Source organism: Rhincodon typus, chromosome 1, assembly GCF_021869965.1.
Source record: "Rhincodon typus isolate 14 chromosome 1, sRhiTyp1.1, whole genome shotgun sequence".
Classification (NCBI taxonomy): domain Eukaryota; kingdom Metazoa; phylum Chordata; class Chondrichthyes; order Orectolobiformes; family Rhincodontidae; genus Rhincodon; species Rhincodon typus.
In genome coordinates, this window is record NC_063332.1 from 79,378,914 (window position 1) to 79,406,023 (window position 27,110).

The following is a 27,110-nucleotide window of genomic DNA, read 5'->3' on the forward strand; positions in this document are numbered from 1 at the left end:
TTCTATCTGCCTCCCCCTCTCTCCCTATTTATTTCAGAATCCCCTTCCCCTCCCCCATTTCTGAAGAAGGGTCTAGACCCGAAACGTCAGCCTTCCTGCTCGTCTGATGCTGTTTGGCCTGCTGTGTTCATCCAGCTCTACACCTCGTTATCTCAGATTCTCCAGCATCTGCAGTTCCTACTATCTCTTAATGAAGTGGAACTGGAATTGTCAGTAATCAGACTCCTGTTCATTGTGTGATGAAGTAAAATTAGGATTGCTTCTTGATTGGATTTATCAAACTAGTGATTTCCTGGGTCTATTAATTCCCCAGTGATCCTCAGGTTCTGCAAATGTCCAGCAGCTTTGAAGTTATCACAGCCTGTACAGATTAAAGCAGCAGCAGAGTGGGTGAATAGATGACTGTGGGAGCTAATCAAGTGAGGTGAGTTAATAGGAATGTAACAGTAGTTAGGGACAATCCTGTCACGGTGAACATTGCTCACTGCAAACAAGAGAGTCAAGAAGGTTGCAGTGTCCCAGTTGGTCAGAGGTTAGGATTTCTGCGCTGGAGTGGAACATACTATGGGTGAGATCTTGTTGTCATGGTGCACATGAGTTGCAATGACATAGTTGAATAGAGAAGGAGATTCTACTGAAGAAATATGCATTTGCAGTTAAATTCAATAGCAGAACCTCAAAAGTAATAAGCCTTGGATTGTTACCCGAGTTATGAGCTAATGGTATGAGGTAGATAAGATCAGAGTTAAATGCGTGGTTCAGTGATTGCAGTGTGATAACTGTTTTGATTCATTGGGTGCTGGCAGCAATACGGGAGCAAACGGAAGCCATACTAATGGGACAGTCTTCACCTGAACCATGCTGGACCAAGGTTCTGGATGAATCAAATTGGCAAAGATTGCTCAGAAGATAAGTTCATAGAGTATTTTGAGGGCAATTTTATTACAGCATAATGTTCTCAAACCACCCAGAGAGAAGGTTGTTTTAGAGGTGGCAGTGTGCAATGAGACAGGACTAACTAATGACTTAATTGTAAAGGTGTCCTGAAATTGAATGACAATGATCATAACATAACCGAGTTTTGCATTCAGTTTCAGAGAGAGAAGAGTGGGTCTCAGAGAATTCTAAGGGAGGTTTTGAGGGTATGAAGACAGAGCTGGCTAAAGAAAACTGAGAAATTAGTTTATTTTTAAGTTGAGACATAGTTCAATAGAGATATTGGGGTAGACATTTTAGAGAGACTTTTCATAATCTTCAACTAAGAAACATTCCACTGGGACAGAAAAAATGTATGAAAAGGATACAACAACCTCGGATAACTAAACAAGTTTAAAAATAGCATTAAACTGAAGGGAAAGTTTTTAATTTTACAAAGATTAATGGCATTTCATTGGATTAGAAACAATATTAAAAATGAGTGAAGAATTACTAAAAGTAATGAGTGAGAAATTAGAGTTTGAGAGAAAGTTAGCTAGAAATATAAAATATAAGCTAGTAGAAGTTTCTAAGGTAAAGTTGCCATAATCCTGGTGAACTATAGAGCTGCTCTCTCATTACTGGTGGTAGTTTAACTTTAGGGTCACCACTCCTCAGGCAAAAGGAGAATTTTTCATGGTAACTTCAGCTGGTGTAAGAATTGAACCTACACTATAGGCATTACTTTGCATCACAAGCCAATAATCTAGCCAACTGACTTAAAGGTTTCTACAGGTTTTTCAAAAGGAAAAGAGTAACTAAATATAGTGTTAAAGGGTGAGTGTTGGGGAATTAATAATGGACAAGGGCAGCAGATAACATCACAGAAATAATTATAAATCATGAGAAAGAGAGGGAGACATGTAAAAGAATTATAATCACCAGGGAAAGGAGAAAATTAATCCAACTAAAAGCTGAAAATCTTTAGGTTCTGATGATTTTCATCCTAAGGTCTTAAAAGAATGACTGCTGAGATGGCAGATGCTTTGGTTTGATTTTTCTAAATTCCCTTGATGCCAAAAAAGTGTCAACAGATTGGAAAATATTAACTAAAGTTCCTCTAGACAAGAATGTGGGGAGACAATAAGCAAGAAACTAGAGACTGGTTAAACCAACATTGTTCTAAAGAAATGCTTGAACATTTTTTTAAGGAAGTTAAAGCAGGGTATTTAGAAAATCATAATGTAATTATACAGGGGCAACATGATATTTTGTCAGAGAAATCCTATTTGACTAATTTATTAGCATTCTTTGGGGCAATAACACATGCATGGTTAAAGGGAAACATATGGATATGAAGCACTTAAATTTTCAGAAGGCATTTGACAGAGTACAACAAAGTTTGCTGCATAAAGTAAGAACTCATGGTATAGGAAGGTTACCTATTAGAGAATTGGTTAGCTAACAGGAAATGGAGAATAGGCGTATGTAAGTCATCTTTGGGTTGGCAAGTTATGGAGTACCACAGGGTCATAATGATTTACAATGACTGTTCCAAATATGTGGTTGCTGTATTTGATGGCCCAAGGGCAGGTAGGAAGGCAAGTTGTGAAGAGGATGCAAGAAGTCTACACTGATATGTATACAGGTTAAATGAGGTGATAAACATTTGCCAGATGGAGTATGATGTAACTAAATGCGAACTTTTCCACTTTGACAGGTAGAATAGAAAAGCAGCATTTTTTTTTAAATAGAGAGAGAGTACAAGAAATGATAGAAAGGAAACTGAGTATATGGCATGAATCACAAAACATTGCTGTGCAGGCCCAGCAACTGATTAGGAAGGCAAATGGAATGTCGTTTATTGTAAGGGGTATGAAATGTAAAATCAAGGAAGTTTTAAAGCGGTTATACAGGGCATTGGTAAGACTATGTATTAGAGTACTCTAATACAAGTCTGGTTGCCTTATTTAAGAAAGGATATATTTGCATTCAAAGCAGTTACCAAGAAGTTAACTTGACTGAGTCCTGGGTTAAAGGTGTTATTTTATAAGGAAAGGTTGGACCTGTATCGATTGAAGAATGAGAGGTAATCTCATTGAAATGTATATGATCCTGTGGGCACTTGATAGGGTGGGTTCTGAGAGGATGTTTCCACTTGTGGGAGAGAGAAGAACTAGAAGACACAGTTTAAAAGTAAAGTATCTCCCACTTAATACAGAGACGAGAGAATTTTTTTTGGTCGGAGGGTCATGTATCTGTGGAATTCCTGTCTCCTGAGAACAGTGGAGGCATGATAATTGAATACATTTAAGGCGGACTAAGTTAAATTCTTGACTAACAAGGGGCACAAAGGTAAACAGACAGAAAAGCAGAAGCCATAAACAGATCAGCCAAGAGTTGAATGGCTTACTGCTGCTCCTAATCTGTATGTAAATCTTAGCAGGTCTGGCATATTTTAGAGAGAACCAGTTAACATTTCAAGTCCAATATATTTCTTCTTTGCAAGTGCCAATGAACAGTGCTTGTGTACCTGTAAATGAAAGGATAATGAAGGAAAGCAAAAGGGATAGTGAATTTGCTCATAGATTTGACCAGACTTCAAGCACAATTCCAATTCCAGTCATTTCTGGGATTTTCTAGCAATCTTGTAAAAATCAAAGCTACCTCCAAACCCAGGAAAAGCAAAGGTGGCAGAAGACACTGCCAAGAGCAGGGTTGCTTTCTGCCAGGAACTCTTGCTACCAGCTCTGTTGAGGTTTAACATTGTATTGCAGTTTGGAACACCAAATATGCCAAAGAAGCAGTCTAGATCCCCGAGGACTGTATGGTCTGTTTTGGAACAGAAAATCAAGATTGGAAGAGGCTCTGTGGGATTCAGGTCAGTGCCTGGGCAATGAACTCAAAGAAAATATACCCCACTCTGGATTTGTTAGTCGTGTGAATCAAAGTGGCCCAAGTACCTGGTGACACTCTGTGTACTTCTGGGGTTAAAACGTTAGAGCACTTGAGAGAAAGTATGGCTAACTATCAGGATTTCAGCCAATGAATTTCCAGAACCCATTGTCCTTTTCCCCGTGGCTGTTTCTGTTTCTGTGCACAGTCTGTGATTCTTCTATTTGTTTCTATTGTTTGCTGTAGGCATAAAGTTTTGTTTTACAAAACATTGGAGTGGAAGTACATCCTGAAAATCGTAGTGTTTTAGTTCTGCTCGTAGTTTTTGTCTATCCTCAGCTACGTGTCTTTATTTTTTCTCTCTGGTGGTGGGAGCAGAAGACTTGCAGGTAGCTGACAGTTTGAAGACCAGTAGAGGGCAGTCTAATGTCAGAGAGAAGACACATTGGGAGAGGGTCAAAGGTGTCACAGGAGGAAAATTAGATAATTTGATTTGAAGTATTGCAGTAAAAATCATTGACAAAAGAGGACACAAACTGAAGGTGGTATTTTACACTAAATAAGAGAAGAAAGCTGGTGAGAGAAAAATGGCTATCCAATCAAAAGCAGTATTGGGGTCACAGAAGGAAAAGCTAAAAATGGTCAACTGTAGGAGTGAGATTGCAGGGCTAGGTCATAGTGGACAAAGGAATGTAGGAACAGTGCATTGATGCAGCAGGTCTCAGAATATGGTATCCCGAATTGTGGAGCAAGCAGAAGATTGGGAAAGGGCTTCAACTGATACACCAAGAATTGAGGGTGTCTGCTGTTGCTCCAGCAGCTTTGGGCCTAGTTTAAGGTTGAAATACTGAAAACAGCAGCGCAAGATGGAGAAGGTGGACAAATGGTCGTGAGTAGGTAGAACTTTACCAGCTGAAGTAGCTGGAGGCCTGAATCAAGACTGTGACAGATAACTTTTGTGTAGACTTCAATGATAATTTAATCAGCTGAAACAAAAACCAGGTAAGTTAGTTGGTATATATCAGCAAAATTTTTTTCTTCTTGTAGCCGTGAAAATGCAGCTGTCTGGAATGTTGTTTTTGGTATCAACAATCTGGACCATCCATCTGAATCTACGCAGACCCGGAAGGTGAACCGGATTATCTTACACCCGCGCTATAACAGAGCATTTGTTGATTATGACATCAGTGTGGTGGAGTTACGTGAAGAAATCATCGAGACCAGCTATGTCCGACCTGTTTGCCTTCCCAGAAGAAACCAAGTAGCAGAACCAGATACATACTGCTTCATAACAGGTTGGGGGCACACAGGCAACAGAGGTAAGGAAGGCCAATGACAAAAAATACTTTGATCACATTTTAAGTTTGGAATAGTTGGTAACAGTTTGGCCAAGAATTCAACAAAATATTTAAGCCTATGACAGTGACTGAAGTAAATAAGCCAGGTGATTATTCCAAACTAACAGCACACTACTGAAAAGCTCAGAGATAGTAGGAACTGCAGATGCTGGAGAATCTGAGATAACAAGGTGTAGAGCTGGATGAACACAGCAGGCCAAGCAGCATAGCTGACGTTTCGGGCCTAGACCCTTCTTCAGAAAAATGAAGAAGGGTCTAGGCCCGAAACGTCAGCTTTCCTGCTCCTCTGATGCTGCTTGGCCTGCTGTGTTCATTCAGCTCTACACCTTGTTATCTCTACCACTGAAAAGCTACAGTGTTAAGGGTGCAATAATGGAGGCACTTCCTCCAGTGGTCCCCAGCATTACAGATACCAGTCTTCAGCCAATCAATCACTGCACGTGATATCAAGAAACGGTTGGAGACACTGGATACTGCAAAGGCTACGGGCCTCAAAAGCATTCCGGCAATAGTACTGTGGACTTGTGCTCCAGAACGTGCCACTCCCCTAGACATGATGTTCCAGTACAGTTACAACACTGGTATGTACCTGACAATGTGAAAAATTGCCCAGGTTTGTCCTGTACATAAAAAGCAGGACAAATCCAACCTGGCCAATTACTGCCCCATCAATCTACTGTCGATCATCAGTTAAGTGATGGAAGGTGTCATCAACAATGCTGTCCAGCAGCACCTGCTCAGCGACGCTCAGTTTGTGTTCCAGCAGGGCCACAGTTCCTGACCTCGTTACAACTTTGGTTCAAACATGGACAAAAGAGCTGAATTCCAGAGGTGAGGTGAGAGTGACAGCCTTTGACATCAAGGCTGCATTTGACCAAGTGTGGCATCAAGGAGCCCCAGCAAAATTATAATCAATGCATATCTGGGGCAAACTTTCTGCTGGTTGGAGTCATACCTTGCACACTGGAAGATGGTGGTGGTTGTTGGAAGTCAGTCATTTCGGCTCCAGGACATCTGTGTAGGAGTTCCTCGGGGTAGTGTCCTAGGCCCAACCATTTTCAGCTGCTTCATCAATGACCTTCCCTCCATCATAAGGTCAGAAGTGGGGATGTTCGCTGATGTTTGCACAATGTTCAGCACCATTTGAGACTCCTCAGATACTGAAGCAGTCATTGTTCAAATGCAACAAGATCTGGATAATATCCAGGCTTGGGCTGACAAGTGGCATTCGTGCCACACAAATGCCAGGCTATGACCATCACCAATAAGAGACAATCTAACCACCACCCCTTGACATTCAATAGTGTTACCATCATTGAATTCCTCACTATCAACATCCTGGGGGTTATCATTAGCCAGAGATTCAACTGGGCTTGCCACGTAAACACAATGGCTACAAGAGCAGGTCAGAGACGAGTAACACAGCTCCTGACTCACCTAAGCGTGTCCATCAACTACAAGGCACAAGTCAGGAGTATGATGGAATACGCCGCACTTGCCTGGATCAGTGCAACTCAAACAACACTCCAGAAGCTTGACACCATGCAGCCTGCTTGTTTGGCACTCATCCACAAGCATCCACTCCCTCCACCACTGATGCTCTGTAGCAGCAATGTGTGCAATCTACAAGATACACTGCAGAAGTTCACCAAACTCCTCAGATAGTGCCTTGCAAACACACAACCATTTCCATCTAGAAGGACAAGAGTAGTAGATATATGGAAACACTACCACCTTCAAGTTACCCTCCAAGCCACTCACCATCCTGACTTGGAATACATCTCAGTGTTTCTTCACTGTTGCTGGGTCAAAATCCTGGAATTCCCTCCCCAATGGCATTGTGAGTCAACCCACAGCAGTGGACTGCAGCGGTTCAAGTCGGCAGCTCATCTTCTGAAGGGCAACTAGAGATGGGGAACAAATACTGGCCAGCCAACGAAGCACACATCCCCCCCCCGCAAAATGAATAAAAACAAAAATTACAGTCACATTCCAGATTACATTCTAGATTAACCACTGGAACTTAAATTTGGTCATGGCAGGATTTGAGCTCATAGCCTCTAATTATTAGCCTTGACCTCTGGATTCTCAGACTGCAAAAAGGCAGCAAAACCAAAACAAAAGTATTTGGAAATGTTCATACAGGAGCTTCATTTTTGAAGTATGGAAGACATGTTGGACCAGTATGTGTCTTCTACAAGTCTTACTTTTTTTTTCCTCTGGGTTACCCATGGGGACATTTCTACTACATCGCCAACTCCCCACCATTTCAGTGGCTGAGATTTGAGATGTCCCAGCCATTCAATTAACCTAGAAATTAACTAAATATTGCTGTTTGAGAAAAGGTTATAAAACACCAGCCTTTTCTTTTCTTCATTCATGCAATCTGTTATTTTTGGCTGGGCTAGAATTTATTGCCAATCATGGAGTTGCCCTTGAGAAGCTGGTGGTGAACTGCCACAGTCTATGTGCTGTGTTAGCAGACCAGAATGCTGTTAGTGAGGGAATTCCAGGATTTTGACCCAGTGACAGTGAAGGAATGGTGATACTTCCAAGCTTGGAGTGAAACCTGCAGGTAGTAATGGTGCTCCTGTGTATCTGCTACTCATTCTTTTGATGGTAATAGTCACGGGTTTGGAAAGGGCAGTCGAAGAAGCCTTGGTGAATTTCTACAGTGCATCTTGTAGATAGTACACACTGCTGAAGGAAGTGAATGCTTGTGCATGTGGTGCCAGTCAAGCCCATGCTGTCCTCTATATTGACTACAACTGACTTTGGTGTCATCTGCAAATGTAAAATTTGTGTTTTGATTTCCAAGTAAATCATTATTATAAATAGTGAACAAGAATGGAATCAGCACTTTCTACCCTTGATTCCCCACTCTATTTCGAAGCCTCTCAACAATTCCTTCTATCACCTGTCCTCTAACTTGTAGTTCTGACCTTATTCATTAGTCCATTATGGGACAGCTTATCAAAGGCCTTTTGAAAATCTAGATAAATTATTTCTATTATATTACCTTTGTCTATTCTGTCTGTTACCACCTCAAAAATATTGATATGTTTGGTACAGCAAGATTTTCCTCATTGAAATACATACTGACTGTTCATTGTTACATTTCTCATTTCTGGATGCTTTTCTGTTCCATCCTTTTGCTAAAGATTTAATTATTGACCCCATTACTGATGTTAAGCTGACTGATCTATAATTCCAGTTCTTAAAAATACATCATTGTCATAACTTTCAAGTACTTTGGATTGGATTCTCTATTGAAGAATAGAATAATTAATAAGGTCAGAAAATGTAGGAACTGGGGGAGAAGTGGATTGCTGACTGATTGTGAAATAGAAAGCAGAGAGTGGGAATAAAAAGTAGCTATTCCATATTGATATTCTTCCATCATGTCCAATTCGTGCAGGATTTAGAAGTTAGTTAAATATGAAAGATTTTCAAGTTATCAAGTCAATTATTGAATGTCTCACTGAAGAAAAACTGAAATATTTGTCTTGAGGTACAGAAATATACAGTTTTCCGTTACAGAAAACCAATTCCTTTAAATGAGATAGTATGACAAACGTACTTCTGATTTCTATGAGCTCATTATGTATCCTGAGTTAAGATCATTGCATTTTATACTTCCTGAGCAGAGCCTGTTTGAAATAATGGGGTATGGTTTCTAGTAGGATTTTCCTGATCTCACAACTTCCAAGACATCCTGGAGAAATAGTGTTTTCTGGTGTCTTTCCTGAGTCATGGAGACATACAGCATGGAAATTGGCCATTCACCTCATCCCATGCATATCAACCAGGTTTCCTAAACTGAACTAATTCTACTTTCCTGATTTTGAACCATATCTCTCAACCTTTCCTATCCACATACCTGCCTAATTATCTTTTAAATGTTGTAGTTGTACCCACCTCTACTATTTCCTCTGGTAGCTCGTTCCATATATGTACCACCCCTCTATGTGAAAAAGTTGCCCCTCAGGTCCCTTTTAATCTTATCTGTTTCATCCTAAACCCTTGCTGTCCAGTTTTGGATTCCCCTACCCTGGGGAAAAGACCTCAGCTATTCACCTTATCAATGCCCGTGGTGATTTTATAAATCTTTATAAGGTCACCTATCAGTCTTCTAGCTCCAGGTTTAAAAAAAAAAGTCCCAGCCTGTCCAAACTGTCTTTATAACTCAAAGATGTATAACTTATATAACTTCTATAACTTGCAGTCTCGGTGACATCCTTATAAATCTTTTCTGCACCTTTACCAGTTTAATAACATCCTTCCTACAGCAGGGTGACCAGAATTGTACACAGTACTCCAAATGTAGCTGTACCATACGGTCATACAGCACAAAAACAGACCCTCTGTCCAACCAGTCCATGCTGAATGTAATCTTAAACTAAACTAGTTCCACCTGCCTGCCCTTGGCCCATTCCCTTCCAAACCGTTCCTATTCATATATCTATTCAAATATCTTTTAAACGTTGTAATTATAGCCACATCCACCACTTCCTCAGGAAGCTCATTCCACATGTGAACCACCCTCTGTAAGAAATTTGCCTCTTATGTCTTTTTAAAATCTCTCTTCTCACCTTAAAAATGTGCCCCCTAGTCTTGAAATTCCCCATCTTGGGGAAAAGACAACTACCATCGACTCTATCTATACTTCTCATTATTTTATAAACTTCTATCAGGTCACCTCTCAACCTCCTACGCTCGAGCAAGAAAAGTTCCAGCCGATCCAGCTTTTCTTTATAATTCAAACCTTGTACAGGCGTAATATGACGTCCCAAAATCTGTACTCAAATCTCTGACCAATGAAGGCCTGCATGCCAAATGCCTTCATCATCCTGTCTAACTATGACACCACTTTGAAGCAGCTATATACCTGCACCCCTAGGTCTCTCTGTTCAACAACGCTCCCTAGGACCCTACCATTAACTGTGTAGGTCCTGCTCAGGGTTTGCCTTATCAAAATGCAACACCTCATATTTATCTAAATTAAACTACATCTGCCATTCTTCGGCCCACTGGCTCAGTTGGTAAAGATCCCATTGTACTCTGAGATAACCTTCATCACTGTTTACTATACCATCAATTTTAGCATTATCCATAAACTTACCAACCATGCCTCCTATATTCCCATCCAAATACTTTATATAAATGACAAACAACAACAGTGGAGTACACTCCTGGTCACAGGCCTCCAGACTGCCTCCAGAGTTAGAGGAGAACCTCATGAAGTTCCAAGAGAAACTCTGTTGCAATATGTCAGAAAAGCTATGGCTCTTTTAACTACATATTTAAGTACTATTTTGCAGATAATTTATACTATACTTTAAATGTGGGCATTGAACACTTTCAACACTTGTGGCCAGAGTTTACATGCAGAGTAAAATTCACATCTTATACCACGTACGTCATACCACAATCCATTGTACATTGAGTTATGGTAACAAGATATCAATCTTAACGTTCTCTCAATTTTCATTCCAGTTCCATTCAAACTACAAGAAGGAGAAGTCCGCATTCTGTCACTTGATCGTTGCCAGTCATACTTCGACACTAAAACAATTACTTCACGAATGTTATGTGCAGGCAATGAACCTGGATCAGTGGACTCTTGCATGGTAAGTGTTGAAGGGAGGTTGTATTAGGTTTAGAATAGTCATAACAGGAAATACTTCCAACTTGCACACAATATTTAGATGGGCCCCTGGCATATGAAAACACACAAGTGCTGAGTTGTGTGAAAATGATTTAGCCTCATTAACGGCACGCAGGGTCAATCAAGCCAGGGAGGGGGTGGGGGAGAGAAGTCGTATTAGGTGCTTCGGAAATTAATTAAGTTTTGAGAAGTCCTCCACTTTTGCATTTTCTTTTCTTGCCAAACCTTTGTTTTGCTTTCAGTGAGATTCAAATCGGAAGCAGCAAAGAGGTGAGCAGGTGTATTCTGAAAATGCTGCTTAATGGGGATCAAGAAAACAATTAGTGAGCTGTCCAATTCAGCAATCTCAGTAGCATATGTTTGCATTAGTCATTGTTTCAAGACTTGTGATTATAGCATCATTCAGATGTGAGGCAGGTCAAGACTAGTCTAAAATGTGAGACCTTCAGGATTGGCAAAGGTTTACATTCAATAAATATCAAATGGTGCATAAGCACAAAAGTATACTTTGTACATCAGTGGGTACTTTCCTGAAAGTTGTTGTGTTGCCTTCATTATAAAGATATCTATAGCAAGAAACATTGCAGAAGGAGGTCAAATCAGCCTTTCATGCTCCTGCTAGACTAATTCACAACTAATGCACTCTTTATTTCCTTCCTGTAGCTTTGTATCATCATCTACTTCAATATTTTTATCTATTTTTAAGCTACCAATACATAATGGTATCTGCCTCTGCAACTTCTGTAAACTAGTATAAAAATATTTTATAGAACGTCCACAAAGGAGAACCAAATTGAAATTGCTGCCCCCCCCACCACCAACCTTGTCACTGACTCCACAACCAGATGAGAGAGGTTTTCTCCATTCACACTTTCTTTGTTTCTGGCTGGCAAGTGGCCTTTTCAGTTGTGAGGATGAAGAATGAGAAAACATGAATTGATACTGAGCATTGAGGTAACTGTAGTTGGGAGAAGGGTTTTGTTGTGAAAGGGCAGATTGATAATTTGAAAGACTGTTTAGAGATTCTGGCATGTGGGGAGCAGGTGCAAAAGTAGCTTTTACATCTATTTAGAGATAACACAGTGTGGAGCTGGAAGAGCACAGCTGGCCAGACAGAATCAGAGGAGCAGGCAAGTTGACGTTTTGGGTCAGGACCCTTCTTCAGAAATGGGGGAGGGGGAAGGGAGCTCCAAAATAAAGAGAGAGGGGAGCGGTGGTTTCGGAGCTCCCTTCCCCCTTCCCCATTTCTGAAGAAGGGTCCCGACCCAAACCGTCAATTTTCCTGCTCCTTTGATGCTGCCTGGCCTGCTGTGCCCCTCCAGCTCCACACTGTGTTATATCTGACTCCAGCATTGCGGTCCTTTTGTCTCGGAATGAGTTTTACATCTATTTGTTAGGTTTGACTGATTCACCAATGTACGTGAATAATAATGAAGCTATCCTGGCAACAACATGTGCTGCTGGTGGTAGATTGCTCTCTTCACCTTTTTACCCCTTCTCCTCCTCATTATCATCATCATCTATCCTCTTTTGTCTTGTTTCTTGTGAAAGCCCAAATCTCATTGCAGTGGAGCTCTGTACCGAGCATTACCACATACAACTATTAAGACCATAAGAAATAAGAACAGGAGGCAGCCATTTGGCCCATCGAGCCTGCTCCAACATTCAATAGGATCATGGCTTATCCGACATTCCTCACAACTACTTTTCTGTGTTTTCCCCAAAGCCCTTGATTTTCCGGCTGATCGAGAATCTATCTATCTCAGCCTTAAATATGCACATGGGCTCTGCCCCTACAGCTCTCTGTGGCAAGTAGTTCCAAAGACTTTCAACCCTCAGAAGAAATTCTTCCTCATCTCAGTTTTAGATTGGCATCCCTTTATTCTGAGACTATGCCCTCTGGTCTCAGACTCTCCCGTGAGGGGTAACATCCTCTCAGCGTTTACCCTGTCAAGCCCCTTAAGAATCCTCTGTTTCAATGAGATCACCTCTCATTCTTCTAAACTCCAGCATGTACAGTTCCAACCTGATTAGCCTTTGGTTATAAGAAAGGAGTCCTCCTAGTGAACCTTTTCTAAACTGCCTCCAATGAAATGACATCTTAAATAAGTGGACAAAAACTGCTCCGAGCTCTCCAGACGTGGTCTCACTAGCACCTTGTACAGTTACAGTAAGACTTCTGTACTCTTATACCTTAACCCCTTGAATTAGGGCCGATGTCCTATTAGCCTTTCTGATTACCTACTTAACCTGTATGCTAGGTTTATGCATTTCAAGTACTCTAAAGTCTCTTTATTTTGCAGTTTTGTTCATTTTTATCTTCACTTAAATAATATTATGTTCTTTTGTTTTCCCACTTGATACTCCATTTGCTAATTATTTTGCCTCTTAGTTAACCTATCAATATCTCTCTGTAAACTATATGTATCCCTCTCACAACCTGCTTTTCCACCTATTTTTTGTGTATTCTGCAAATTTGTCTACAGTACATTCATTTCCTTCCTCCAGGATATTAATATATATTGTAAACAGTTGTGAACCCAGCACTGATCACTGTGGAACCCTACTGGTCATGAGGCATCAAGCCGAAAAAGAATCCTTAATCCCCACTCGTCGTTTCCTGCCAATGAGCCAATTCTCTATCCATGCCAATATACTACCTGCAACACATGGGCTCTTATCTTATGGGTTAACTTTTTGTGAGGTATTTTGTTGAATGCCTTCTGGAAGTTCAAATACATTACATCTACTGATTCCCTTCTATCCATTCTGGTTGAGACTTCTTCTTGAAAACTCTAAAAAATTAATCAGACACATTTCCCTTTCATGAAGCCATGGCTCTGCTTCATTACATTATATAAAGGAAGCAAGAGGTCAAAATGAACATAAGCCCCTTATAAAATAAATATGAGGGAGACAGTTTTGGGGAACAAGAAAATGGCAGAGGAGTTAAACAGGTATTTTGCATTCGTCTTTAAGGTGAAAAATATTTTGAGCATCCCATTAATACCGAAGAATATGAGGAAGAAATTAAGTATCATTGCTATCATAAAAGAATTAGTATTAAACAAACCAATGATGCTGAATGCGGCTAAGTCCCCTGGCCCTGATGGCTTGCATCCTAATATCCTAGAAAAGGTAGTTACAGAGATAGTGGATACATGGTTGTATTTTTCCAAAAATCATAGGAAGTAGGAGCAGGAGTGGGCAATTCAGCCCTCTGAGCCTGCTCTGCCATTTAACATGATCATGGCTGAAGTTTTCCTGGTCTCAACTCCACTTTCTTGCCTTCTCCCCATAGCCCTTTATCCTGCTTTTCATCAGAAACATATCTATATCTTTCTTGAATCTGTTGATTGATTCTGCCTCCACTGCACTCTGGGGCAGTGAGTTTTACAGATTCACAGCCCTCTGAGAGAAGTAGTTTCTCTTCATCACAGTTTTGAACCTACCACCTCTCATTCTATATCTATGACCTCTTGTTTGAGACTGTTACACAAGGCAGAGGAACATGTGTTCAACGTCCACATTATCAACCCCGTTTAGCATTTTATATATACCTCAGTCAGATCTGTCCTCATTCTTCTAAACTCCAGTGAGCAGAAGCCCAAGCTATTCAACTGTTCCTTGCTCGACGGCCCTTTCATCCTTGGAATCAATCTGGTGTACCTCTGCTGAACTGCCTCCAGTGCCACTACATCATTCCTCAAGTAAGGAGACCAAAACTGGGCAAAATATTCCAGAAGTGGTCTCACCAATGCCTTATATAATTGTAACAACATATCTTTACTATTGCAATAAATGCCAGGATTTCATTTGCCTTTCTTATTATACCCACTTTTTGCAATTCATGCACAAAGATGCCCAGATTCCTGAGAACTGACACACTTTGAATCTGCTTCCCATTTAAATAATTATTTGCCTTTTATTTTTCCGGCCAAAATGGACAACCTTGCACTAATCCACATTAAACTCCACCTATAAGATTCTGGCCCATTCTCCTAGCCTATCGATATCCATTTGTGAACATTTTATCTCCTCATCACCACCTGGTTTCCTACCTATTTTAGTATCATCTGCGAACTTTGCTATGTTACACTCCGACCCTACTTACAGATTACTTATATAGATCATAAATTTTTGAGGTCTGAGAACTGAACCCTGCAGCACCCCAGTAGTTACAGTTCTTCACCCAGAGAAGGACCTGTTTATCCTGACCCTCTGCTTTCTGTCAGTCAGCCAATCCTCTATCCAAAGCAATATCTACCCTCTAGGCCAATACTTAACCCCTGGGATCCAACCTGCTGGATCAGTCTTTTATGCGGCACCTTGTCAAATGCCTTCTGGAAGTCTAGATATACTACATCCACCGGATCCCCATTATCTACCTTGTTGGTTACATCTTCAAAGAACTCCAGCAAGTTTGTCAAGCACAACTTGCCCTTCAGGAAATCGTGCTGACATTGGTGAATTGAGCTTTGTTTTTCCAAGTGTTCAGTTATCTCCTCCACTATGATTGACTCCAGCAGCTTGACCACTACAAAGGTCAAACTAACTGGTCTGTAGTTATCCATACTTTGCCTATCTCCTTTTTTAAATGAGGGTGTCACATTGGCATGTTTCTAATCCACTGCTACATTTCCAGAATCCAGGGAATTTTGGAAAATCATAACTAATGTATCTACTATCTCTGCTGCTACCTTGTGTAATACCCTAAGGTGCAAGTCATCAGGCCCTGGGGACTATCTGTTTTTAATCTCATCAGTTTACTTAATACTTTCTCCCTAGTTACAGTAATTTCACCAAATTCCTTTGAAGTAACTGCAGTTTTTGGGAAAAAATTATTGTTTCACAGTAGAAAAGAGAGCCAACATATTGGCTTATTGCCTCGGCCATTTCTGAGATTCCCATTTATTTCCAAAAACTGTAAGAGGTAATAATTATTATCTTTCGCTGTGAAACAGAGACAAAGTATTGGTTTAGTGCCTCTGACATCCTTGGATTCTGGAGATGTACTAGAGGATTGGAAAACTGCAAATGTGACAACCCTATTCAGAAAGGGAGGTAAAACAGCAGGTAATTATATGCTGATTCGCCTAACATGTATTGTTAGAAAAGTATGGGAATCAATAATTAAGGAAGTGATAGCAGAATGTTTGGACAATCATAATCTAATCAAGCAGAGTCAGCATGGCTTCACGAAAGGTAAAGCACATCTAACTAACTTACTAGAGGCTTTTTGAGGCAGTATCAATTGGAGTGGATAGAAGGGAACCTGTGGATGTGTTGTATTTGTACTTCCAGAAGATGTTCAACAAGGTACCTCACAAAAGGTTACTTCGTAAGAATCCACTGTGCTAGAGGTAGTATATAACTAGAGGCATGGATAGAGAACTGGCTCCAGCAAATGGAAATACGAGGTTCTTTCTTAGGTTGTTGACCATAACTAGTGGGGTTCCACAGCGATCAGTACTGGGACCACAACTGTTTACAATATGTATGAATAACTTGGAGAAATGAAGTACTATAGGCTGATTTGCAGACAACACAAAAATTGGTGGAAAGCAGGTCGTGACAGGACTACAAACAGGTTACAGAAAGATATTGAGTTAAGTGGTTAGGTTAAGTGCACAAGCAGTGGGCAATGAGTATAAAATGGGAAAATGTGAAGATGTTCATTTTGGAAGAGAGAAAAGAAGAACAGTAATATTTGAATAGCGATAAACTCCAGAAAGCTACAACACAAAGGTATTGGGAAGTACGCTTACATGAAACACAGAAAGCTAGTACACAGGTGTGGTAGGTAATCAGGAAGGCTAACGGAATGTTGGCCCTTATTTCAACAGATTTGAAGCACAAGGGTAAAGAAGTATTACTGCAAATGAACAAGGTGCTGATGAGACCACATTTGGAGTAATGAGAGCAGTTTTGGACCCCTTATTTAAGGAAAAATATCATTTCATTGTAGGCAGTTCAGAGAAGTTCACTGGGATGATTCCTGTTGTGAAGGGATTGTCTTTTGCGCAAAGACTAAACATGTTGGGCTCTACTCACTGGAGTTTACAAGAATGAGATGTGATCTCATTGAATCATATAGGATTCATAAGCAGCTTCAAAGGATAAATGCTGAGAGGATATTTCCCCTCACAGGGTGTCTAGGATCATAAAGCCTAGTCTCAGAATAAGTGTGCCAATTTAAGACTGAAATGAGGAAGAATTTCTTGAGTGCGTCTTTGGAACATATTGCCACAGACAGCTAGGGTGCAGTGTCGTTTATATTTAAGGCTGAGATAAATAGATCCTCAACAGCAAGGGAATCAAGGATTACAGGGAATAGGCAAAAATGTAAATGGCAGTAATATCAGAATAGCCTTGATTCTATTGAATAGCAGAGGCAGCTCAAAGGGTCAAATGGCCTACTTCCTGTTTCTATTTCTTACGGTCTTATACAAGTCAAGTGTTGGAAAGTGAGATTAGGTTATATAAGTGCATGATGATCAATATGACATGATGTGCTAAAGAACCTCTTTCTACGCTGTAAAACTAATGGAGTTCTAGAGTTTTAAGTTTAATGCTATTAGAATTGTTTAAACTAAATAAAGTGAAAGTGTTTTTGTTTGCCCAAAATATTAAATTTCACTGCCATTATTGTCTCTGATCATCAGGGTGACAGTGGAGGACCTTTGGTTTGTGAACAACCTGGCAAGAAATGGACATTATTTGGTTTAACCTCTTGGGGATCAGTGTGCTTCACAAAACTCCTTGGACCTGGTGTTTACAGCAATGTGACTCATTTTGTTGAATGGATTGAGAGACAGATTTACATCCATACATTTTTGTAAATGTATCAAATGCCAGGGAACAGCATCAGAATCAAAACCTCAAATAGCAAGAAGTAAAATGTGGCAGCTGGCAAAGACTACAAAATTATCTACTTGATCATTCCCCTTAAGAAGCACCACACCTCCCATCCCCATTCAATGAGTCTTCAAAAATCTCATTCATAAGGAATAAATACACCAAACTGCTCTCAAGGTGATGATTTCAAATCTTTGGATTGTTATGGGGACTAATTACTGTTAAAATGTCACTAAATGACTTCCATATTTCTGAGAAATGTTTATCCTATTACATAATGCACCAATCAACTACTGCTCCCTTTTGAAATTTGCAGCACATCTATTCCAAAGTTGTACTAGCATGGTAAGACATGACTAGATTCTTCTGTAAAGTGAGGTCAGCATTGGCTTTTAAGACGGTTTGTGCAGAGGATTTTTTGCTACCTCTAACTTGAGTATTTGAGAAAGCTGCTTCTGCATTCTTCATGATACTGCCCACACTGAGGATGCTGATGAGAGAAGAAATTATTTCACATTTTACGTAACTATTTATAGGTTGGGTTTGTCTTGCATCAGTGTGTAACTGCGTGCCAAATGTATTGAAGTTCTAGATTCATTTCTAGATGATACTAGCCTAAAGTTTTTCTTAAAAGTATTGTACACAGTTACCAAGGAATAATTATAATAGGTTGACATTAAATGCAGTCAGTATCATATACTGATTCTTCAACTGGAATACTTGTTAAAAAGAAATTATTGCTAGCATTAGGCATCTTCTTCCCTAAAAGATTTACTTGCCAACTTATGTGGTTTAGGAAACAAAAGTGTTTAATTGTGGGCTAATATAATGAATGCATTTATAAGAAATGAGAAGGATTTGATTTTGTAGCATTGAACAGAGTGATCATATATTACAGCTACCTTGAACTAATGCTACATACGTAAAAGTTCTATTCAGTTTTAAAGTGGGAAGCAACTATCCAAAAACTGACTGAAGTGCACTTCTCTTGAATGCATGCTCTAATTTCATTACCACGTAACTGACCAAGAGAAGAATTATCTTGTGTCTTTTAATGAAATTTGAATGAAAAACAGATTTGAGCATTCTGTACACTGGGCCATTGGTCTAGATCTAAGTATGGACTTTGTTCATTACATTAGCATTTTGAAACACCAACATCCATTGACCTTTGAGTGTCTCACTGTTTTTAGTGTTAAGGATTTCCCATCATGTATGTCGTGAATTTTCCTTCAATAAGGACTGCTCACATTTGGAAATCAGTTTAGATGCTATGTTTTTCAGTAACAAGAATGAATTAAATTGGAGACTTATCACTTTTTAAAATCCCAGGCCTCTCTTTCTGTAATGTCAATATTCATCAAATGTGAAGTGAGTAAATTGAACTCTGTTCCTGTTTTACTTTTTCTAAGCTACTGTAAGTGGTAATATTACTTATTACCACTTTTCAAACTAAAAATACTCTTATGCCAAAGTTTTGTTTCAGCTCGCTTTGTATTTACATTGGGTTTTTGTGTGGCAGCTTGCTATTCAAGTTTGAGAATAAATATTACACTGTGACAGCATTATACTTTTGACAAGTGCCATGTACTTTGTTCCTGTAGCATTTCTAAACAAAGACATTTGAGAAATGTCTGCAATATTCAGTGTAACATTCCATGTAAAGATTATACAATGCTTGTAATTTTATAAAATATTTTTATATTGCTTTTTTCTAAATGTGCAGATTTCAACTTTAAACAGATTGGGTGTTTGCACTTTGTGATGTTGTAAATGACAATCAAAAAGCAAACTGCTGGTTACCAGTTGTGTAAATTGAAGACATGGGCTTACAGCACAAGCTTGCTCTATTGACAGCACCAATTCAAATCAAGACACACAAATTTTAGCCTCATTCCAAATGTCAAAACATTATCTAGGAACCCTTATTAATGACTTTAGTAGATTAAGGTCTAAATATTCAGTCTGCCTTTGTGATCCTCCAATGTAATTTACTGCTTGACTTGAAGTTTCTATCACTTAACTAGTCATTCATAACACTATTTTGTTCATCATATTACTGACTCCTTTGTTAAGCAGGGTTTGGAAACTGAAGAAGCAAACTTATGCAATCACACACATAAGCCCTTACATAGAGACAATTAAATCTTCTGGATAAGGTCAGAAAGTCCTAAAACAAAGTTTTGTCTCATGACTAAAAGATGGTTGAAACAAGTGGCCATAAATATAGTTTGAACATTAACTGGATGGCAGTGCAGCTTTACTTTAATGGCCATAATTTATAGCCTAGTAGCATGGGATGTGATCCACTAAATTAAATTAACAATAGGTGGTTGAAAAGAAGATCATATCTGATCAGTTCTTTCTTTTAACAAGAGGTCTTTTGGCTTCAAAGTTTTGACACAGCTATTATAGTGCTGCCAATGCAAAAATTTCTGGATTTTTGTTTTATTTGTTCCTGCAATGTGGGCATTGCTGGCTTGGCCAGCATTTATTGCTCATTCCTAATTCTTCTTGATCTGAGTGGCTTGCTGAGGACGTTTCAGAGGCAACTACATTGCTGTGTGTCTGGACCTGCATTTAGGCCAGACCAGGAAAGGATGGCAGATTTCATTCCCTAAAGGAAAGTTGTGTTTATACAGCAATGATTATAAATTCATCATCAGGCTACCATTTAATTCCATTTTTAAAAATTGTTTCATCATCTGCCATGACAGAATGCAAATTTATCTTGAGCATTAGCCTGGGGCTCTGGATTACTAGTCTAGTGACATTAAAGCTACACAACAGTCTCTCCAATTTCTTTCTTATTTTTGCTAGATTCGTTCAAGTGCCCACTGATGGGTGTGATAAACTCTGCCTTCACAGAAACAATAATGTGCATAAGGACATTTGGTCTATTGTGCCTGCCTTGAAAATTCTTCCCATTGCTCCAAAGTTTGTTTACATTTCACTGTATTACTTGTACAAATTTAAATTTAAAGACTGTTTTATTGTAACTCTAAACAGAAATAGAGCGATGTAATTTATTTGTAAGTCTTATAGTTTGCAGTTGATTGCTGGAGAAAAGGGAACAGTTGTTTTAGTTCTATATTGTGTTGTAATTTGTCTTTATATTTAATGTCACCATGCTTAAGAGTAACAGAATGGTTATCGCACAATGAGAGACCATTCAGTCTGTTGTATCTATGCAAATTCTAAGAGTTAGTCCCACACCCCTGCCTCTTCCTGCAAGCCGTCCAAATGTTTTTCAAGATAATTAACCAATTCCTTTTAGAAAGCCACAACTGAATTTCCCATACACTAGCATTCCAGATACTACCATTTACTACAAATGAACATTTTCTCTCATGTTGCTGTTGATTTCTTTTGCTAATCACTTTGTGGCTTGTGTCTTCTGATTTCAGTCCTTCTAATGGGAACATTCTTCCTTGTCTACTGTATCTATACCCCTCACGATTTAGAGCACCACTGTCGAAGTTCCTCCCTTTTTCTGCGAAAAACAAATGTTGCCCTGCAGACATCTTCAGTAAAGGCTCAGCCACTCTCCTCACAAGCATTTACAACAGCAAACTACCTGTCCCCTTTCCCCTGAGCTAAGATAGGGTACAGAAATACGATTTCTCACTTGCAAATCAGTTTTTGTTAAAGGATCTAGTGTTTGAGTCAAAATTACAAGTGTAATCACAATATGTAAATATAAGGAAAAGCTACAAGCACCAAAATGATGGAAGGTTCACCACATTTGCAATAAGACAAGACTTGGTTAAAGCTTAGGCTAAACAGCATTTGTCAGCACTGGATGTATTTTTTCTTAAATATTGATGGATTGTTCCATAGATCCAGTATTTTATTTTACTTCAGATTTCTGTCATATCCAGTTTTCTCCCCCTATTATGTGAAGCTGTGGCCTCACTGTACTTTAATGTGTAAAAATTAATAAAAATACCTTAACAATGATTCATGTTTGCTTACTTTAGCACTCTAAAATAATACACTTCAGGACAAAATTGAGGAATAAAAATTTTCTAAACTAAAGACAGCTCTTTATGTTTTTCAGGTGGTATGTAATGATTTGCTTACAAAAAAAAAGCAATCCTAATATCATCTTATTAACATCACAGTAAAATGAACCAAACTTCATCATTTGATAATGCAAATAAAGACTTGGATTCAATTATTGCCTTTCACAACTTCAGGACTTCTCAAAGTACTTCCTACTGAGCCAATGACTTCTAGCGTTAAGTAGATTTAAAGGGCACTGTTTTCATGAAAATGTGGGAACCTGTTTTTATTTGGAAGGAAAGAAATCAGACTTCATATTTTTAATCTCCACATTACACACTAAATAATATAATCTGGCCTATTAGCCCCTCAGTGTAGTTGACAATAACCTGCTGTTGCACCAGTATCAAAATAATGTTGGGAAACTACACTCACACCTTCTCAGTCCATCATAATTTCTGATGAAAGGTCCCGACCCAAAACGTCAGCTTTCCTGCTCCTCTGATGCTGCCTGGCCTGCTGTGTTCCTCCAGCTCCACGCTATGTTATCTCTGACTCCAGCATCGGCAGTTCTTACTATCTCCATTCAGAAATCTGTACTTGTTTTAAAATATGCTGTTGAATATTGATTACAGTCCTGTAAAGTCAAATACACTTCAATAATTAATTTGTGGAAATTAATGTGCATTTTAACAGCAATCTGAATATTGAATCCGACAAAGCTTTAGACATACAATTGATTTATAGCATAAAACAGTATAATTATAGAACATCTTATTCAAAGTGATAACCAAATCATCATTGAAATTCAAGAATCATACATCAATGATAAAATCTCAGTACCAATTAGCAAAATTGATGGACGAAAACAAATGCTAGAAACAATAATTAGAACAAAAGAAACATCTTTGTATGTGCTTGTCTGGGGCAAAAAGTGGAGGAATACATCATATTTTATGGAGTACAAAGAATGCTATTCAAATAGTGAGAGAAAGAATGAGAATATCTTAACATGCTGATTCAGGATGATAAGTTGATATACTTGAAATTTAAGTGATTTAAGTCTCAATAGGATAAAAATAAATGGGATCTGGTGGTAATTGCTTCTGCTTTATCAGTTTTGGACATTTATTGTAAATAGATTTGACTCAAAACATTTTGGCTTTAAAACAGGAACAAAATTGCAGACATTTTGAAGAGTACAGAAGCCATTATAAAGACCTTTTTTTATTTTTGTACTTTTTAAAATTGTTTTAAAACCAGTATTTTAAATGATTGCTACACATTTTGAAAGGACTGACACTTAGACAAGCATTGTGTAAATAGCTGTTTGACCAAGTAGTAATTGAAATGTTGTGAACAAACAGGAGCAAGGGATACAGATGCAGGTGGGTGGCAACAGGAAATTGATTGTTCTATGGACGAGTGACCAATTGCTGACGACAAAAACCTTTTGGCCTGACCACAACTTTGTGTTTGGCTTTCAGGTAACAACAGCTTGGAATTGGAACAAGATAGGGGGAGGTGGTTTGATCTCCACTAGCACAGGAGTTGTCTATCTATTCTCTCATAAAACAATTTTAAATCCGAAAAGAAAATTCACCTTTCCTTCAGCAGTTGTTGTAAGCTATGGTATTTAACAGATACATTAGAAACCTTATATAAGTGAACCTCGTGTCGTTTGCAAACCAGTGGAAGAATCTGAAGAAAGGTGACTGAAAAGAAACATTCTGATCGGTGTTTACCTTCGGATACAGTCTAATTACTTGCAACAAATTGTAATTCTTGTTGAGCTCAGAAACCTGATCTGTATTTTTTGTCAACCTGGCTCTGCAAATCAGGCAATTTGGGGAATTTTGTGCACTTATTTTAAAATCTTAAACTTTTGTGACAACTCTGGGAATAGTGGAGCTAGATTTCGAGTCAACTACACCAGTGAGTTGTAACATCACAATAGAAGGGGTCTGTTCTGCAGGTGGCTTTTGGAATCCTACAAAGGAGGATTGTCTGTATCCTCCGGAGTTTAGAAGAGTCAGAGGTGACTTAACTGAAACATATGAGATCCTGAGGGGACTTCACTGGGTGGATGTTGAAAGGATGTTTCCTATTGTGGGAGAATCTAGAACTAGGCGTCATAGTTTAAAAATAAGGGGTTACCCATTTAAAACCGATATGAGGAAACTTTTTTTTTTCCCTTAGGGAATTGAGTCTTGGGAATTCTCTTTCTTAAAAAGCAGTGGATGCCATAATCATTAAATATTTTTAAGGGAGAGATAAATAGCTCTTGGCTACCAAAGGGGTGAAAGATTATTGTGGATATGCAGGAATGTACAGTTGATATTAAAATCAGATTATCCATGATCTTATTGAATGATGCAGCAGGTAAAAGGGGCTGAGAGGCTTGTTCCTTGTTTGTATGTTCAAATTTGTATGTTATATCAAGCACTACAGTGTCTACCCATGTTTTATGAAAAACTTACCTACAAAAATAATGCACTTTGTCGTAATTCATAGTGGTGGAATTGGACATGGTCATATTCTTATCATCTATGTGAGTAGTCAGTGGCTTCGTTTTCCAAAACATAAAGGAAAAATAAAACCAACAATTCGCAAAGTTGCATACATCAACTTTGAGCAACTTTAACAATAAACATTGTGCCTGTTATTCGAGCAAGTAACAACTTTAAGCATCAATAAATTATAAATCATTCCATTAGATAGTCTCATGTACATGTAGACTTTTAATCTAGCATCCTTGTCAGCAGTTGGAAATATTAAGTTTTAGAATGCGTCTTCTTTTTGGAACATCAAATATCAATAATTGTGAGTGTTCCAAGGGTTGTGACTGCATAGTGTTGGTTGACATTTCTAATGGTGGTGAGAGGTAGAATTATAGAGTTAAAACTTTGGTTTTTCCATTGACTGATGAAATGAAAGTTGGTGCAGAATTTCCTGAAACGGCACAAATCAGCAAACCTTACAATAGTTTGTCCATCGAGCAAAACCTAAATTTCTTGAGGATCCCATCAGCATACCTTAGAAAGTGAAGAACAGCATTAAAAAAAAAAGCACACAACAGGCAAGCAACTTGAACCTGAGGTAAGTGGCAAAGTTACACCAGATCCCTTCTTTAAGTCCCTCCTTGTGCATGCAATCTGACATTTGAAACCACTGAACATTCCTTATGTAATCACGGAAATTATAAATTTTTTAATGCAAACTGTTTTGATGTTATACTGATGCAGTCAAAGATACAAATAAAAGGTACCAGTGAGGAGAAATCAAAATAAACTCGAACATAATCAGAAAAGATTTTATGAAAACACCAGAAATATATAATTTTTACATTCTTTTGCACCCATATATAGCTGCAAATTTAAAATCTGTTCATAACTGTTACAAACTGTTATACATGGCAACAGAACTCATTTTTAATGAGGAGCGTAAGTTTCACAAAAATGTCACAACAAAGAAGAAATTTGGGTGCAACATTAAAAATTGCAATGAGTCACATGTGTCTGAAATTCTTCGATCTTTCTTTCATTTTGAAATTTGTTCTATGCTGAACGTACAGTACCAATTTTCAAGGAATTCCAAACCATACTGACTTACTTTATTCAGAGTTAATATTTCTGTTTACATCCTGTTTTTATATTTGAAAATCACCTTTTGACACATGCCCATTTTTAAAAGGACCATTATTTGCATTGCATCGAATTCATTAAATAGTCCTAAATTGAGCTTTGAAAATAATGCTATTCCCAAAGATGAGAACATGATTAGAATTCAATATTTTTAGAAAATCAACAGGTAAAAACAGCATGATAATTTGACTCTGATAGCTATTAATGGCTTGCCTAACTTCATTTGTCCTCCTGATTGTTGCCTGACTGTGAAGTGACCAGGGATTCAGTGCTGCATTCCCTCTTTGTCTTATTTCTAGTGAAGGCCAATAAGGAAATGCTATTTTTCCTGTAAAGAAGTCATACACTCCATGTAACGGATATGCACAGGGACATGATTGACATCAGGAGTTCAGTCCACAGGGATTGAAACGCAGCAACTTATATCTCAATATTCCATGGTGCATCATATTTTCGTATTAGAGAGAAGCTCTTCAGCAAGGCAGTAGTATAGTTTGTGGTCTGCAACAACATGTTGAACAGCAATACTGGCCAAAATAAATTATTTCATCTCAAAACAGTGACATAAAAAATTGTTTTTACCCCCGTGTAGCAAGCAGCTCATGGCGTCCTTTCTGATTAAGTAGTATTAGCACACTGCTGGAGGAAATTCCTGTAATCTACCAGTCTTACCCCATATGGAAGAGGAGGTATTTTTGTTCTTAGATTGCAAAGCCATTCCTTCATTGTCTTCTTCTGAATGCATTTGAGTGTGCAAGCTGTCAGAGTCAGGATTTGCATACGATTCTTCTACCAGGTCAGAGTTTGGAACCATTTTTGCTTTAAACAAAACAGCACTTCCCTTGGCAAATATACTATTGTTTTCTGATGGAATTTCAGTCAATGGAATTACAGTCATGGCAGATTCTTCTTTTGCTGGTGCAGCAACCAAAGGTGCTTCATCCTTTGATAAAACGTTAGTCTGATCTGAACATTTTTTTCTCAAAATGGTAACGTTAGTTACAGAGTTGTTGAAGGTATTCACAATAGGTACCTTACAGTCTGGCGGGGTACCATTCCACTCTTGGGTTGACTTCTTGCATCCCTTAGAGCTCAGCTTGTCCAGTTGACGAGCTTTGAGCAGGGGAGTTGGGAATACTGTTCCTTGGAAAATGCGATAGACGTACCTGGAAACGAAAGCCAAAATTTGAGCTTTATTTAGCATTTAGGCTTATTAAATTGAATATGTAGTAGTATCAATGCATGGTGACCGTTTCCATCAGGTGCAACATTAAAATGAAAAAATCCAGAATAGACACCCAACCTGTAGTGATTACCACTCCCACATCTGATTTTAACATTGAAGGAATGAGAAACAGGGGACCATCTTTTCCTAGAAGGCAGATCGATTGTTGAAAAATTAAGAAGGTTGCATACTTCGATTTTTAATCCACTTTGGCCAGATTACCAAGGAAACAGGAAGTCTGTTCCTCCTTCATTTGTGAAGTGCCATTTTCGGATGAACCGAAGAAATTATACCTTGCTCTTTACTTTGGCGGGAGAGGAGAATGCTTTGAAATTATAAGAAATAAAATCAATGATCAGGACACTGGTAATCATGATGGACATCTACGGTCAGGGATGGGGCAGGTGTTGCGGAAGGGTCATGCAAATGGTGTGGAATGGTGAAGGATGTTTACAGGTTAACTTGTTGGAATTGATGCATTCTGCATTCTGACTTACAGTCATAGAGATATATATACAGCACAGAAACAGAATTTGTTGGGG

The 27,110-nt window shown here is 38.7% G+C and overlaps 2 protein-coding genes across 8 annotated transcripts in view; one reads left to right on the forward strand and one right to left on the reverse strand.

Annotated features, from left to right (window-relative positions):
* Positions 1-21,654, forward strand: part of corin (corin, serine peptidase) — a 331,902-nt gene extending 310,248 nt beyond the window's left edge. For 6 of the 7 annotated variants that reach the window (XM_048597932.1, XM_048597938.1, XM_048597950.1 and 3 more), the window contains exons 20-22: positions 4,858-5,129; positions 10,665-10,798; positions 17,502-21,654. In XM_048597932.1, the coding sequence (XP_048453889.1) occupies positions 4,858-5,129; positions 10,665-10,798; positions 17,502-17,678 (583 nt within the window). In that variant the 3' untranslated portion in view covers positions 17,679-21,654. Of the gene's footprint in view, positions 1-4,857; positions 5,130-10,664; positions 10,799-17,501 lie in introns of those variants that run through there. The other variant, XM_048597970.1, reaches the window with a different exon arrangement.
* Positions 21,655-24,531: 2,877 nt separating this feature from the next.
* LOC109929396 (phospholipid-transporting ATPase VD) overlaps positions 24,532-27,110 on the reverse strand; it is a 144,420-nt gene continuing 141,841 nt past the window's right edge. Inside the window, exon 20 of the mRNA XM_048600041.1 lies at positions 24,532-26,509. Within this exon, the coding sequence (XP_048455998.1) occupies positions 25,972-26,509 (538 nt within the window). The 3' untranslated portion in view covers positions 24,532-25,971. The remainder of the gene's footprint in view (positions 26,510-27,110) is intronic.